Source organism: Canis lupus, chromosome 28, assembly GCF_003254725.2.
Source record: "Canis lupus dingo isolate Sandy chromosome 28, ASM325472v2, whole genome shotgun sequence".
NCBI classification, from domain to species: Eukaryota; Metazoa; Chordata; class Mammalia; order Carnivora; family Canidae; genus Canis; species Canis lupus.
Genome location: NC_064270.1, coordinates 1,436,626 through 1,453,060, shown reverse-complemented (window position 1 = coordinate 1,453,060; position 16,435 = coordinate 1,436,626). Strand labels below are relative to the sequence as shown.

The window sequence follows — 16,435 nt, the reverse complement described above, 5'->3', positions numbered from 1 at the left end:
ATTATTGAAACTAGTCTAGGCAGTTACAGAATTCTGAGATTGAATCAGGTGAAAACAAAGTCTTAGACGGTGTTTTTGCCCAGTGGCTGTTAAGTGGAAGTTAATTTTCAATAGAGATGCTTGAAAAAAAATTCTTAGTCTTATAAAAGTATCTTTTTGATTCTTATTCATCATCTTCCATCTGTCTGAATATGGTAGAAATGGTTCAACATTACAGAATTTTCCAAGTAAACTTCAGTCCTTAAACATGGAAAAGAAGTTGAATTTGGCGCCAGTGGTGTGTATTTGTGAGGTTTGGCATCTCGTTTGTTCAGCTGTGGTGAAGTGACATCCAGAATCCAGGTCAGGATGGCATTCTTTGGGGGGTTTCAGGGAATGGCCAATGGCGAGTCTGTACATCCAGCAGTTACAGGAGTTCCAGGGTCCTGAGCAGGTGGACCTACATTTGCAGGGCTTGGCTATCACCCCGTAGACATTTTATACATGTGGATGGTAATTTGACCTCTGCTGGTTTTGAAGCCCCAAGCATTTGTAGTTGTTTTCATCCCCCTCTTCTCTCTGTGCATGCATAGAGCTCCAGGCCTAGAGGACAGTTCGGCTCGGACATTCTTGGTTTTGGTCTGCTGCCCTCTCGGGTCTTCTAATAACCACTGTGTTCCTGGAGGAGAAAATAAGGTAGAGTTGTGGTGGCTGCCTGTCCACGGGCTCCATGGAAAACTTAGATGCAGAGGAGCTATTAGCATCAGCTCTGGCTTCTGAAAGTCACGGGACCTGCAGGATGAGGCGTTCAAGGTGGAGCAGTGCATCTTGAGACAACTTGCTTTTCTTCTTGGGCACTAGTAGCTGTGGCAGGGCTGGTGGTGGTAGAGTAACAGTGTAGTCAGGGTGAAGCAGAGGGAAGGGAGTCCCAGGAGAAACCTACATATGTTTGTAAAGCTGGGAGCCCTGAGGTTTTTACTCTGCATTCACCATAAAGTACAGAGTTGGGAAATGGTTAATCAGGTATGCTCCTCAGTGTAGTACAGTGCAGATATTAAAAACTGACTAGGAGGATGGCGAAGTAGTAGTCATAATAATAATAATACAGCTCTTCCATTGAACCTTTAATACCTGCCAGGTACTATAGTTGTTCTCTAAAGCAGTTTTATGAACTTGGAAGTTTTGAGTGTAGTATGACATGAGAAAGTCTTTTTTCTCTCTTCGTTCTTCTCTTTCAAAATTTTTTTGGCTCTTGTCATACCCTTTTATACTCTGTTGAATTAAATATTCCAATCCTAGTTTATTAACATATTAAAATCACTTTTGAAGATGTTGAATTTTATAAAATTTGTATAATTATGATTATATGAATTATTGCATTAGGTTTCCTGATATTTTGCTATTCTTATATTCCTGTGATGAGCCTTATTAGGTTGATATAATATATGGCTAGGTTTTATTAGTAATGGGTCTCTAGTAGGGAGTACATGTGTAAGTGTGTTGCGTCTGTTACTTTGGAAAACAGGGTTTTGCTAGCCTTATAGTCATGAAGTGAAATACATCCTGTCTTTTCCTGCATTTTCGAATAGTTTAAACAATAGAATGGATTCCTATATTGCTCAGGAAACCCTTTGGGTCTGGTTGGCTTTTGGTGAGAAGAGCATACCATCTTCTTTAGTAATTGGTCTGATTCTTTAGTAATTGGTCTGATAAGTTTGTCTCATTTTTCTTGGGTTCATTTTGGTGCTTTATTTTTTTAACAGTTGTCCTCTGTCCAAATGTTCAGGCTTTTGGCTCACTGGTGGTAGTTGTGAGAATATACATTTGTGTATTGTCTACATCTGGGTTGTGCTCTTTTTGACATTCTCATGCTGTATGTCTGATTCTGTGCTTACAGAGGTTTGTGTGTTTGGTTTGGTTTTTGCAGTGAGGTGGTTTGTTTTTTGCTTTTTCAGTTCTACCAGCTTTGTGGTTTTTTTTTTTTTTATGGTCCACTAAATTTTGTTTTTATCTTATTCTCTCATTTTCCTTTTTTAGCAGTTTGCATTTACTGATCACTCAGTTTGATTTTAGCCTCAGTGGTGTGTAAAGAATGAGTATTCTCTGTGAAACTTTGCTGATAGCTATTAAAAAAGGAGCTCATGGATGGTGGTGCTCACATCCATTTGTATCTTAATTTTTGACCTTTTGTTTTCCTTAATCTTATTTTCTCTGTACTGGTTTGTCACACTCTGGCAGGCGGTAGATGTCTTGCTTCTTAGCACAGCTCTGAGGGCTCTGCGCCCCTGGTTTGTTGCAGGGCTTGTTGGTAGGTAAAGGTGCATGGCTTCTCCTCCTGTGTCTGTTATCTCATTTAATATATAAAATATTCCTCTTTTCTTCTCTTCAGTTCCTCTTGTCTGATATTTGTATTTCTAGTCCTGCCCTGTTTCTGTTCGCATTTCTTGGGTTAATTCCCATATTTACACCTTTCAGTGCCAGTCTTGTTTGGATCCAAGAGTCTGGCCATGTGTACCCACTGGAAAGTTACGCTGCTAATAACCCACTATCATTGTGGAGACTCTTGGTACATTTAGTCTGAAACCAGCTCTCATATTTTCTGTTTATTGTATTTTCTCTTTTCTTGATTTTTTTTGTATTTTTCTATTACTTTTTTCCCCTAGAGTGGTTTTGATAATACTACAGTCTCTCTTTTTTTTTTTTTTTTTTTTTACAGTCTATTTCTTGTCTCGTATTTACGTTGAAGTAGCAGCTATGGATCAGTAGACAGGCTTGTCTTTCACAAATGTCATCCATCCTGTTTCTCTTTCACAGGGTTGTTCACATTTTCTTTTTCTGGTTTTTAAAAAAGCGAACATGGACAGCCTCAGTGGCTCAGCAGTTTAGCGCCGCCTTTGGCCCAGGGTGTGATCCGGAGACCCAGGATCAAGTCCCACATCAGGCTCTCTGCATGGAACCTGCTTGTCCCTCTGCCTGTGTCTCTGCCTCTCTTTCTCTGTGACTCTCGTGAATGAATGAATGAATGAATGAATGAATAAATAAATAAATAAATAAATAAATAAAGCAAGTGGACAGTATCTGTCACCTGTGCTCTTTTCTACCCTTGGACAGGGCGGGATTTAATAAAAGTACACTTTTATTTTCTCCTGTTCTTGCTCTAGGTTTTGTTAAACTAAACAGGAATTATAGTGACACTTAAAAAGTATATCTGTTTTTATATTTTAGATTTATTCTTAATGGTTTAATTAATATTTAAAACAATGTTTTAATATTTGCTTGCTGTTTTAATACAGGTTTCCCTGCTATCCAAAAGTAGAGCATTCCTATAAAACCTTTCATACACTGAAATGGCTTCAAGTAAAGAAGTACTTACTGTTAATTTATATGGAAAAGTTTTTTAGCATTCCTAGACCCAAATAATAATCTCTCTTAGGCTTTTCTGATACCTTAGGGCACATCTTGTTAACATGCACAAAATAAATCAGGATAATGCGCAGATGCTTCACAGACCCAGTTCAAAGCTGCAGTGCTTGCTGCCCAGATGCCAAGTGTAGTTCCTGGGGAAGAAGCTTGGTGGCACCACTCTCATGCTGGGGGGGTGCTGCCTCTGTAATGGCTCTCTTCGAAACAAAGACTGAACGCTATTTTTGCTTTTACCTTCATAAAAAAGTAAATCTTCTTTGGCTTTCTTTTGATTGGCAAAAAAAAATACTAATGTGGGTCTTCCCGTAAAAGTGAAGTGGCCTAACTGAACTTTGGAAAAGCAGAGGATACCTATAATTTATTTTAAGAACTTATGTACATATTACATGTAATTTTCCCTTAATTTCTTTTTTCTTTCACTGTTAAGTATGAGGCAGTGATGCCTAATATTTAGTTAAGACTAGCTTTGGAGTTGGCTACCTGTCTACATTCAGATCATGACTCCATCCCTTACCAGCTCTGTGACCTGGTATATTATTACAGTTTCCTCCTCAGTGAGAAGGACCTCTGTCCTTTTTCAGGGAGCTACTGGGAGTGCTCTGTGATGAGCATTCTGAGTCAGGGAGCTCTGCTGTCTACTGTTCTGCAGCATGCTTTGTGTTCCAGACACACTTTCTTCTGCCCTTGGAAAAGGATGGTGTTCTTTAAGTGACCACACCCCTGTACTGTACCTAGCCTATCTCTTGCTGGTTTATTTTCTGTTTTTTGCCTGTCTGGAGGTGGAATTTATTTTTTCTCTCAAGCATGATTGCTGGTTTGGATCAGTGTAGAACTCCAGGGTCAAAGCTTTTTCCCTAGAATTATGGAAAGATTCTCTCTTTGCTTTCTGACAATTTTAGTGTAATAGAAGAGATGTCCAACTCGTCTGGAGTCTTTTTCCTCGGAAGGGAATCTTTTCTTCTTCTGTTTTGTTCTGACTAGAAGCTGCAGCATTTTCTTTACTTTGGGAATTCTAGTAGGTATATGCCTAGGGCTTGGTGTCTTTTCAGTGTTTCTGCCTGACACTCCATTACATTTTGCTCTATACACTCTTGTTTCTCCTCAGAACTTTTTTCTGTCTTTAAAAAAAAAAAATTGCTTTTATATCTTTTTCTATTCTCTCCTCTTGGAATTAGGAGAGTGCCTAATAGATAGAGTGCCACATCGATAGAGTGCCCAGATTTGTCTTTCTTGTCTCCCTGGCTTTTCTCTCATTTCTTTTCTGGTTTAAAAATAATCACTTCCCAGGCAGCCCCCGTGGCTCAGTGGTTTAGTGCCGCCTTCAGCCCAGGGCGTGGTCCTGGAGACCCAGGCTCGAGTTCCAAACAGGGAGCCTGCTTCTCCCTCTATGTCTCTGACTCTGTGTGTGATTCATGAATAAATAAATAAAAATCTAAAAAAAAAAAAAAAAAAAATCACTTCCCATATATCTTGTTATTTTAAGTTTAACAAGAATTGACACAGAGGTTATTTTAGAAAGATAAATATTGGATAAGTGTTTACATATTATAACTTTTTCTGGTTTTCTTTTGAGGTTCCCCCTGCCTTTAATAGTAGATACTGTAGTCCGTGTTTACCAGTTACAGATTAATGAAACATAAAGTGAGCTTCCAGTGCTGATAGTGTAGAATTGTAATTTTATGTATTATGTTTGTATACGTATCTTAAAAATGCATTAGATTACATCATTGAAAGATTGCCGTTTAAAGAATTCTGCTCATTTAGTTCATTTAAATGAACTTCTTTAAAACTGGCTTTACTATTTTATCATGATTTTAGGAGAAACTAATTCGAGATATTGCTCATTGTCATGGCATTTTGATCACTTCTTACTCTTACATTCGGCTGATGCAAGATGACATTAGCAGGCATGACTGGCACTATGTGATCTTGGACGAGGGACACAAAATTCGAAATCCAAATGCTGCTGTCACCCTTGCTTGCAAACAGGTATGGCCTTTTATAACAAGGGAGATTTCCACGTGGAAAATGATACTTGAGAATAAACTCTGCTTTTAGTAACACATTTACTGATTCTTGTGCCTTTGCATAAGGAATTTGAAATGCAGGTTTTGCCTTAATGCAGAAAGTTCTTTACTCTTGTACATAATCATGGTTTTACAAATTCTGATTGTTCACATTACTGACTGTCTCTCTAGAGATCAATTGTTAGAATGTAACCAAATCCAACTCTGAATCCTAGTATTCAGTTTGAACAAGAAAAATCCTTCCCTATTTGTCTTTTCTATGTAAAATGTCTACATTTTGGAGATGACTAAAACAACATGTAAAAGTGTTAAATAACAAGATTGCATGGGAATATTTTGGGTTAAGGATGGCGATCATCTCTTGAAAAGTGAATTTAATAAAAAAAAGTGTTTTCTTTCCTCCAAATAGTTCCGTACCCCTCATCGCATCATCTTGTCTGGCTCACCAATGCAAAATAACCTCCGGGAGCTGTGGTCGCTCTTTGACTTCATCTTCCCAGGAAAATTAGGCACATTGCCCGTGTTCATGGAGCAGTTCTCGGTCCCCATCACCATGGGGGGATATTCAAATGCCTCCCCAGTACAGGTAAAGTATTAGGCAGGTAACACTTTTAGGCATTTTAATATTTAAAGTGTTCCTACTAAATACTATACTTTGTAGCCAGGTCATTTATAATATAAAGGAAATTGCCAAACTTGTAAACTGGTATTTGCCCAATGTCACAAAATTATTTTTGCTGGACAGCTCATATTTTTCCAGATGAGTTTTAAAAAAATCATGTGTAGCATTCAAAAGCAGTCAGAAATTATGAAACAAGAATAAATCAGTTCTGGACACTATATAATTTAGTGAATCTTAAAAGATTGTATAAAAACTTAGAAAAGGAGAAGCTAGGGAAGATGGAGTTGTTCAGAGAGGACTTAATGCAACACTTGTGTCCCTTCACCTGATTCTGGGAAAACAGGTCAAGAAGAGCGGGGCATTCTAGATTAGGGCAGCAGTGTGAACATAGCCATGTTGTGTGGCCACGGGCAGTGAAGAAACATGCCTGATTACACTAGAGATGCTTGTAGGGTAGCAGGGAAGGTACAGATGCCAGAAACAGGGGCCTTGAAAGGGAGGCAGAGGCTCTAAGGCAGCTGAGCAGGAGGCTGGAAGAGGGTTACTCTCGGAGGGTCACTCAGGCTGCAGGTGGTGATGGGATAGAGGCTGGCTTTGAGACACCTGCAGGAATTGTTAGGGGTGAGGGTGATGAAGACCTGGACCCAGACTTGGGTAGTGGCTCTGAGAAAGAGGATAGAGAGAAAAAGTTCCAAGTGGGGTCTTTTTTGGCAGAACAAACAAGATGTGGGGGCTGATAAGATAAAGGAAGTGGGGTGGAAGTGGTGAGCTTGTTAGAGCTGAGTCCTGAGGTTTTAGACCTGGGTGACTGGCAGAAAGCAGTTGTGTCACAGACAGGAACATCAGGAGGCTGACCTGAGGGCAGTTTGTGGCATTTGGAAGCAGGCCTCAGCCTTGGTGAGGGGCATAGCCCCCAGGCAGGGCCTGTGCCCGCCAGGTCATGACCAAGTCAGAAATAAAGCCATCCACCAAGAGAAACATTTCCATGTTTACAAATATTTAATGAAAGAATTTTAAAATTAGGGGATTATCAAAAAGCATTTTAAAAGCTTTTACATTTTGAGGTAGAATGATTTGTAACTAACTTTTATATAAGCCTCTTCCTCCACTGAATTCCCACTGTCCTTCATTTATACCAGTCTTGGAGAAATTTTTATTTTGAACTAGTTTTACCTTAACAGAAAGTTGTACGAATTAGAAAAAGAACTCCCATACTCTTCCCTAGATTCACCAGGTGTTAGCCTTTGCTGACATTTGCTGCATTGGCTTTATCTTCCCTTCCCTCCCTCTTCTTTCCTCATTCTTTGCATGTGCACACAGATTTAGACTGTTTTTCGGGCATCATTGGAGAGCAGGTTATAGACATTCTGTCCCTTTCCTCCCAGCCCTTCGGTGTGTATCCTTGTTCTTTCCTAAGAACAAGGATATTACCCTACCTGACCACATAGAAACATCCAAATCAGGAAGAAGTTGAGCACCAAGGTCTAGTCTCTAGGCATTCATGTTTGCCAGGAGTTCTGGTAGTTGCCCTGTCTCTTTAGTCCTCCTTTAATCTGCAGCAGTTCCTATATTCTTGCTTTGCCTTTCACGACTTTCAGATCTTCCCAAACTACAGGCCTCTTACTTTGTAGGATGTGCCTCGCTTTGGATTTGTCTTCCATGCTCTGTGACTTGTCTTTCTCAGTGCTTCACATCTGGAGGCATAAGCTGTCGGCCTCTCCTTCCTTGGTGGTAATAGTTAGTGGTGTCTGGTTATTTGGGTAAGGTGGTATTTACCAAATTTCTAAATGGTGGTATTTACCAGATTTCAAAGTTGACCCCTTCCTTTGGAATTAAAATCATTTTTAGTGAGAGACTTGGAGACCTTACAAACATGTTATCTTTCTTCACTGACATCCTTGTTTCAGAAGTCTGTGTACTTACCCATTTTCCCTTTGTAGGTTATAACAGAGCTCTTGTTTTTATATTTGTTTTTTTGTTTAAGTCCATGGTTGCCATAAGTTACTGAATCCCAAGAAGATAGTCAGTCAGCAGATATTTATTATGTCAGGCTGGGGCTAAAATGATGAGAGGTGGCTGGCAATCAGAACCTTCCCTTGAATAGCATTCCTCCCCTAGTGGGATGATCATAGTACAGGGAAATGAGGACTATGATCAGGGGAGATATCCAATATCAGAGCTTGTGGGAGTCAGGAAAGACTTCCTAGGGAAGAGATGACTACATGAGGCTGAGGGAGGGTAAGGGAGAAGAACTGTAACTGCCAAGAATGTGGCCTGCTTCTTGGCTTTGCGTGTTAAGCTTAAGGTTTAGAAGTGAAGAGAACCTCCCCATTTCTTGCTCAAGGTTATTGAGACTCAGTGGTTTGGTGACTGGCCTAAGGTCACTCGGCTCTGGAACAGGGACAACTGGGGAGTGGTTATCACTCTGCCTTGTCAGGAATAGGAAGGAAGGACAGGCATGCTCAGCTAGGTTTCCATGGCCCTGGGGAGCTGGGAGTGATAGTTAAGAGGAATACAGTTGGGTCCCCACCTTTTGTGTACTCACAGAGAGATAACGAGGCAGATGGGAAGTAAATAGAGGGTCAGCTTTATTGCCCGAAGCACAGGATTGCCTAGGAAAGGGACTGAGAATGTGGCTGGACATCAAGGCTGAAGGTGGTGTTTAGTCTTCCTTACTGTCCCAACCCCAGCTCTTTTCAGAGTTTTAGTTCTTCCTCTGAAGGAGCATTGGGTGTCACATCCCTAGCCACTATGAGCTCTGACCTCTGTGAGTTCACCACAGTGGGCCAGGAACAGGGAGGAGTGGCAGAAGGATCCAGAGAGGTACAGACAGGAGAGAGTGTCAGAAGGGGCAGCCAGGCCACTCATCACCCCAGCCCTGGTTTTCCAGCATTATTGTCCAGCTCACTCGTGCTTCTGGGGGAGAGAAATGTGGGTAGAGGTGGAGATGTAGAGACTTCCCTTAACATACTGTATATATTTTTAGGAAGAATTTAAACAGTGTACTTGCTTCTTTGGTAGGACTGTAAGGTCTTGTTAAATTTTGAAATTTTTCATCTCTATATTACAACCATAATATGATCATCATCTTAAGGGTAGTTTTGTCTGAATGATACATTTATTAGGTTACCTGTAACTAAAAGTTGTTGATTAATTGAACTTGTTACTCTTTGCTATTCCAAGTAAATCCTGTTTTTTATTTTAAAATGTTTTTTACTATGTTAATTTCTTAACATAGAGTTTTCTCTGTTTGTTATGGTCAAGCTCTTTTTATTGTCATTCATTTTGCAGCTAACTTTGTTAAATTTAGATTTTGGTTGGAATTTTTCTTGTTCCATTAAATACTAATTTACTAGGTTGTTAAGCCTATTTAGATTTTTTTAAGTATCAATAATTTATTGAATTCTTTGTTTGCCTTTAAGTGAATTGCATAGGGAGTGTTTCCTGAGCTATGGGTCTTTGTTTTTCTGCGTACAGTTAATACCCATCTCATGTGGCTATGCTCCATTACAGAACCATATGCTCCATCTCAGGGTAGAGTGACCTTTCATTTCTGGGATCATAGGGCTTTTCTTGAACTTACTCTCCCAAGTCCCCAGTGGGCAGTAATCCCTGCTTATTATCTGGTTGCTCCCATGGCTGCAGCTTTCCCCTAGAGTTAGCTTTTGATCTGCAGTCTTGCAGTGCAGCAGTTCCTTTGTAGCTTTTGGAGAATGCAAGATTATAAACAGATTTATTTGAAAGCCGTTTTTTCCCTAGAGGGTAGTCGAGAACCAAAGAAATCTCTACTTTAGGGTCTAACAGTATAATCATAATCATAATTGTTATTAAAGCAAAGTATGGAGGAGGAATAGGGCACAAAATTACCAGTTCTTTTGTTATACATTTTGGTTAATAAGTTTTTTTTTCTACTGATGATATCTTATGAAAGATACCACCATCTGGAGTATATGGAACCTATTCTTATTTTTCCAAACCATTTTCTAACTATTCCCAGCCAATTTTGTATAACCATAGGTCATTAGAAAAATTGTCTTAAACCTTGGAATCAATTGAGAGGTAAGAACAAATGCATCTATCAAACATAAGTAATTGTTTGCCCTTTTCTCTTATTAAAGGTTAAAACTGCTTATAAATGTGCATGTGTCTTACGAGATACCATAAATCCCTACCTGCTTCGGAGAATGAAGTCAGATGTCAAAATGAGCCTTTCTTTGCCAGATAAAAATGAACAGGTCTGTAATCCAGGAATTATCAAACCAATCCTAATGCATGGGTGCACCTGTCTGTTTACACGTGCTTTTCACATGCAGAATTGGTGAGGCTAACAGGTGTGGTTGCTGGTGCTATAGGGCAGCTGGTTTATATCTATATATACCTGTCTGTGGCAGGTGAGCCTGCTGTCGCATCTGCCCTCAGCAAGACTCTTCCTTGGTCTATAGGCTTTGATCTTTCTCTTATTAACACAGAGATCCCTGCAGCTGCACTTTTGAACTTCTCCATTTTCCTCAAACCCTCCAACTCATTCATGTTATGAATTGGGTACCAGTCATGTTCATGGGAGATAGTAGTGAACAGTGCAACTGCTTACTCTCATGGATCTCACATTCATTCTTGAGGAGAGACAGTCATAGACACATATGAGGAGGAATCAGTGAGCAGGGTAAGAGGATATATCAGTTGATAAAGAGATGACTGTGGGCATGTAGGGCCATGGTTTGGGGAAGTGGGCTTCTTATAAGGAATGATGAGAAGTCTCTCTGATAAACAGACATTTGAGCAAAGGCCTAAAGAAGGTAAAGGAAGTGAATCATGGTTGGTTTCAGAAGAAGAGTATTCCAGGTCTATGGAAATGGAAGGTTGTTGGTACCTCTAAGGACCAGCAGAGAAGGCAGTGTGGCCTGAGGGCAGGAAGAAGGATGAGAGCCCATGGAGGGAGAAGTCAGTAAGGCGGCTAGATCACCAAGGCCTACTGGTCATGGTGAAGACTTCAGATTTTACCGGGAGTGAGGAGGCATTTCATGGAGATACTGAGCCAAGGAGTGATGTCATCTAACCTAAGCTGTAAAAGGGACACCCTTTTAAAGCTTATCCTAGTGTTCTATTATCTCAACTGATGACTGCACCCTCTTTGCAACATTCAAAAGTAAATACATTGTAGATTCTCAATGGTGAGACTAGAAAGGATCTTGGAGGTGTGTCACCAAGGCTGCTTGTATCCCTGTCCCCAACCTCCCTACCCCCAAACCCTTGATCTTAACATTCCCCTTACCAGTCTTCTTTTCCCATCAGTGTCTTGGGCTGCAGTGCTCTTGCTATGTCTGATTCCAGATTCATCTTTTATTGTGCTGTTTTATTTGTCCTTACTCCTGCTCTCATTTCTTTGCTCCACATCCTCATAAATTAGCGCAGCCAGTGTCTGACTGGTTTCCCAGCCGTTCGCACTCTCCACTCCATTCAGTATTGCACAGTGTTACTGGATTAGTTTTCCAAGGCTCATCTTTCTACTGGCCTGCCTGCATATCCCTCTGCCCATCAAGAATCCTGATTTAGCTCATTTGCACCAATTTATTTTCACTATGGAGTCCCAGAATGACTCTTCTTTGTAATCCATGTAGCAGCCAAGGTAAATGGCTTGGAAATAGTTCCTGTTTTCCAAACATGTGCCGCTTGTTTTTCCATTAGCATGTCATGTTCCCTCTACCTTGGTCTCCACCCTGCTGCACCCACCCACCCCATCCCCCAGCAAACCCACACACAAAAGTTGTAAGATCCCACTAGGCTCTTGACTAGATAGAACTGCTTGGGAGTGGGACTTTGTCCTACTCACCTTAAAGTGCTATGTAAGAACTGAAACAGTGATTTGCAGACACTAAGCATGTGGTGAATAATTAGTTCAGTTAACCTTGTGGTTAACAGAGGAAAGGCTTTTCTCTTTTGCCATTGTATTTAAAAGACTAAAACAAATTTAAGAAATCAAGAGATAGAAATACTCAGGTTCATATTTTCAAAAGATTACTCCAGCAGCATATGAAAGCATTGGGGGAGGAAGGATAACAGAGACAAAGGGATGAGTTAGCTGGTCCTTCCAGAGTCCATGGAGGGGAGGGTAAGCCTGAATTGCAGAGGGCAGTGGGGCTGGCAGGTGCTTCCCAGGTTTCCTGTTTAGATGCTGGGTTGGATCTGCTGCCAGATGCTTTAAAAGGACAGAGCATGGAAGAGATAGTTGTGTTTTATTCGGTTCATTTGAAGTGCCCATGGCACATCTGTTTGCCCAAAAGGCAGTTATAAATGGGTCTTGGGTTCTTAGGAGAGTTGTAGGGGGGATGTAGTTGTGACCTCTGAGCAGGGAAGGTGTGAAACTTATGAGCAGGGATGAGGTTGCCCAAGGTGCATACATAGAACATGCAGAGAAAAGCTGCAGTGTTGTGGATATGGTTTCAGGAGGGGCTAGCTGGGAGGACAGGAGGCCTAGGCAGAAAGGCAGGTGGTAGGGTAGAGGAAGTGGAATCATGAGGCCTAGGGGCTCAGTGTGGCTGGCTGCTAGGAAGTCATTATTGAGCTTGTCCATAGCACTTTCTCAGCAGACATGCCCTCCAGGCTTGTGCTGGGACCAGGAGAGGCTGAAAGCCAAGGATGTGGGATGATAATTATATGTAATCCTTTTAGGGAGTTCCGCCATCAGTTTTTGAAGAGTCTAAGGTGGTGGAGCACTGTTGAGGGGAAGAAGTGAGGGTTTTCAGATCTGGTATGAAAGTCAAGGGTTGTCCTAGATCCAGAACAGGGAGTCAGATGTTCCCTTGAAAATAAAGGGAAACAAAGTGAGGTGGATAAAGTGGATAAATTTTACGGAGTGAAAATTAGAGGATCATGACTGATAGCTTCAGTTTCTGTTTTTATTTTTGTCTCTTTGTTTTTAAAGATTTTTATTTGTTTGAGACAGTATGAGAGAGAGTGCATGAGCGGGGGGGTCAGGGGAGAGGGAAAAAAAAAACGCAGACTCCTCACTGAGCAGGGAGCTGTACCTGCGGCCTGATCCCAGGACCCCAGGATCATGACCTGAGCCAAAGGCAGGTATCTAACCCACTGAGACACCCAGCTGTCCCCGTTTGATTGTTTTTAAGTAGAGGTAGAGACGAAGGTGAGTAGGTGCGTGGGTGGCTTGGGAAGAATGAGGAGTGTTGTCACAGCCATTCTGGGTTTATAGCATGCACTGAGCAAGGAGGACATAGAAAATTCCCCTGGAGACCAGGAGCAGGCCACTGCCCAGAGGAGTGATATTCTCCAGCAGCACTTAGCATAAAGGAACAGAGATGACAGGTGTTTGAGTCATTCTTCATTTGGAAGTCCTCAAGGCAGATGTAGTGAGTGGCAAAAGGATAGCTAAAGGATAAGATCTTGGGTTTATGACTAGCCAAGGAATAGGGTCAAGCCATGAGGTGATGGCAGTGGACATGAAAGAGAGGAGGATTGAGAGGCAGAAGGTCAAGGAACATTCTGGCATGGAGTAACAGACACAGTTGGGCACAGATAGGTCAGGTAAACTTGGGAACCTGTGCTTCAACCTCCAGGAAAGGGGGCAAGTCAGGAGAGGGCAGGGTCCCTGTCAGATGTGCTGAAGTGAAGTGTGGGTGAGTGGCATGGGTGGTGAGTGCTAAGAGGCTACGATGGAGGAGGGCTTGTGCACCTGGTCCTGAACTTTGTTGTGAAAAGGAAACCAGTCTTCAGGGACTATTGGGATAGTGGGTGGGGACCAGAAGGTGGATGGACAGGAAAAATGGAGGGGCTGTTGAGAAGGGGTGACTATGTCCTTGTTTAGCTCTGAGATGTGGCACTGTTTGGGCTTTTTAAAATAAGTGGTACGTTGTTAAAATTGTATACATTGTGCTTTTTTTTGGTTAGAAAGTTTTGTTGATATTTTAATTATTTTATTATTATTTTTTAATTCTATGGAGTTTTTTTTCTCCCCTCCTCCATAGGTCTTATTTTGCCGTCTTACAGAGGAACAACATAAAGTCTACCAAAATTTTATCGATTCTAAAGAAGTTTACAGAATTCTCAATGGAGACATGCAGGTCAGCTAAATAACAGAAACTGGAGAAATGAACTGTGGAGTCAGGAAGCAGGGGAGGAAAGGAAACTAGTACAGTCATATTTCACTGGTAACTCTTGGAAACATTTGGGTGTGAACAATCACTTAATTCAAAGCCCTTCCAGAAGTAAGAGAATGCAATTATATTTGAGCACATGTCTTTTTGCCTGTATTGCAGCACAGTTACACTTGAACCCCACATCACATGGTTTAGCAGGTCTGTAGCGGTGAGTCCTGCAGGGATGCATGGTCCTATGCAGAACACAGGGAAGTGGCTCTGGACTGCTGGGGTTAGCAGGTGCATGAAGGAAGAATTATTATTATAGATATTTGTGTAAGTAAAAAGTATTTTAGTTGTTGGCAATACTCAGCAATAGATGTTGGTATGTTCAATAAGCATATGTAGTAGGTTTATAATCAGCATATACTTTGAAGTTCCATATGAACTATTCAGTTTCTTTGTGCTTCAGGATCCTAAAGTATGAATTGTGATTTATTAGACACATGAAACTTCCTTAGTCTTGGGTCTCTTCTCACAGGAGGTACAGCTGAGTATCAAGCACTATACTCTGAAACACACTCTCCTACTTATACACAGAGGTTGATAAAGAGATGACTGTGGGTAGCATGGCTGCTTGGGCCCCATCGCATCTTTTTCTTCCAATTGAAGTCATTTCAGTTCTAGCCGTGGCTTACCATTTCTCTTCATTCTATCTTTGACCTCTATGGGAGGTTCTTAAATCATTCATATTTACTCAGCTCTCCTAAGTCTGCCCTTAACTTATTATCTTCATGCACCTCCAAGTTGTGAAGCCTTAATTGGTCTAGATTAGCACTGACTTGTGGATACAGAATGTAAGCTGCATGTATGATTTTTAAATTGTCTTAATAGTCACATTAAAAAAGGTAAAGAGAAAAACAGGTGAAGTCAATTTTGGTAATGAATTTTATTTAGCCTGATGTATCTAAAAATGTTATTTTAATACATAATCAAAAATTTCTAATTATGAATGCGATATTATTACCTCTTAAAAAAAACGGTATCTCCAAAATATTTTACATTTGTAGCACATCTCAACTTAGATTAGCTCTCTGTGGCTTGGGGCCACTGTACTGGAAGCACAGATCTAGAGGTTGACAGAGGAGTTACAGATGATTCTTGGGGGAGTTCTGAAATATTCTTGATTTGTTTAGATTCTTAATTATTTATGTGTTGTTTGTGAGTTAGAACAACCATACTCTTTGATTATTGGCTTAACTTAACGTTTATTCTTTTTCTCCTTGAGCTTTTGTACACATGAACTTGATTTGAGTCACACTTGGAAAGCTGTGAAGGATGCCCTCATGCTGGGGTCTGGAGGGCAGGCCCTTCTGGTCTCCTATGCCCTTCTGCTGTATGAACCATCCTCATATCTTTCCCATTTGTGTATTTCCCATGCAGATGTTTTCTGATATTCTAATGTATAGGTAGATGAAACTTCCACCACTGACTTATGTTAAACTACAGAACTTTTAGTGAGGAGTACTTAGTGTAGTATTTGAATGCATTTGCTAAGTCATCTGCCTGATTTCTCCAAATTTAGATGGGCATTACACTTTTTTTAAGATAGAAGATGAGTCATTTTTTTATATGCTGTGAATTGCATATCTTTCTTTCTAGTGAGAGAAAAGAAATCATCAGCAATTGAATATGAACAGTAGATGTTTGGTCCCATAGAATGTTTTTGTTTCAGAGAACTTCCCTTATCAAGAATTTACATGGTATAATCCAAATGCACATAATTCTTTTATACCATAGATTTTCTCTGGACTTGTAGCCCTAAGAAAAATCTGCAACCATCCTGATCTTTTTTCTGGAGGCCCGAAGAATCTCAAAACTATTCCAGATGACGATGAAGAAGATCAATTTGGGTACTGGAAACGTTCTGGGAAAATGATAGTAGTTGAGTCCTTGTTGAAAATATGGCACAAGCAGGGTCAACGAGTATTGCTATTTTCTCAGTCAAGACAAGTGAGTATACAGACTTTGTAAAGAAACAATTTGATTTTTTAAGACTTACAACCAGTTATTAAGAAAATGGGATATAATCTAAAATAATCATTCTAAAAGCAAATTCACCTGCTGATACTGAAGTGGCAGCCTACAAATCTCTTTGGGAGCTTGAAGAGTTGGTGTCCAGAAGTTGACTCTTTTGAAAGGTGTACCATGTGGTTCTAGGGTGTGGGCAAGTTTGGATTTGATCTCAGATAGATACCCTGTAAGAATTAATAGTAAGGAAGTACCAAAAATAC

The 16,435-nt window shown here is 40.6% G+C and overlaps 1 protein-coding gene across 1 annotated transcript in view; it reads left to right on the top strand.

The window, feature by feature from the left end:
• ERCC6 (ERCC excision repair 6, chromatin remodeling factor) overlaps positions 1–16,435 on the top strand; it is an 80,388-nt gene that overhangs the window by 53,440 nt on the left and 10,513 nt on the right. Inside the window, exons 9-13 of the mRNA XM_025466347.3 lie at positions 5,221–5,391; positions 5,839–6,015; positions 10,170–10,286; positions 14,031–14,126; positions 15,942–16,154. Of these exons, the coding sequence (XP_025322132.3) occupies positions 5,221–5,391; positions 5,839–6,015; positions 10,170–10,286; positions 14,031–14,126; positions 15,942–16,154 (774 nt within the window). The remainder of the gene's footprint in view (positions 1–5,220; positions 5,392–5,838; positions 6,016–10,169; positions 10,287–14,030; positions 14,127–15,941; positions 16,155–16,435) is intronic.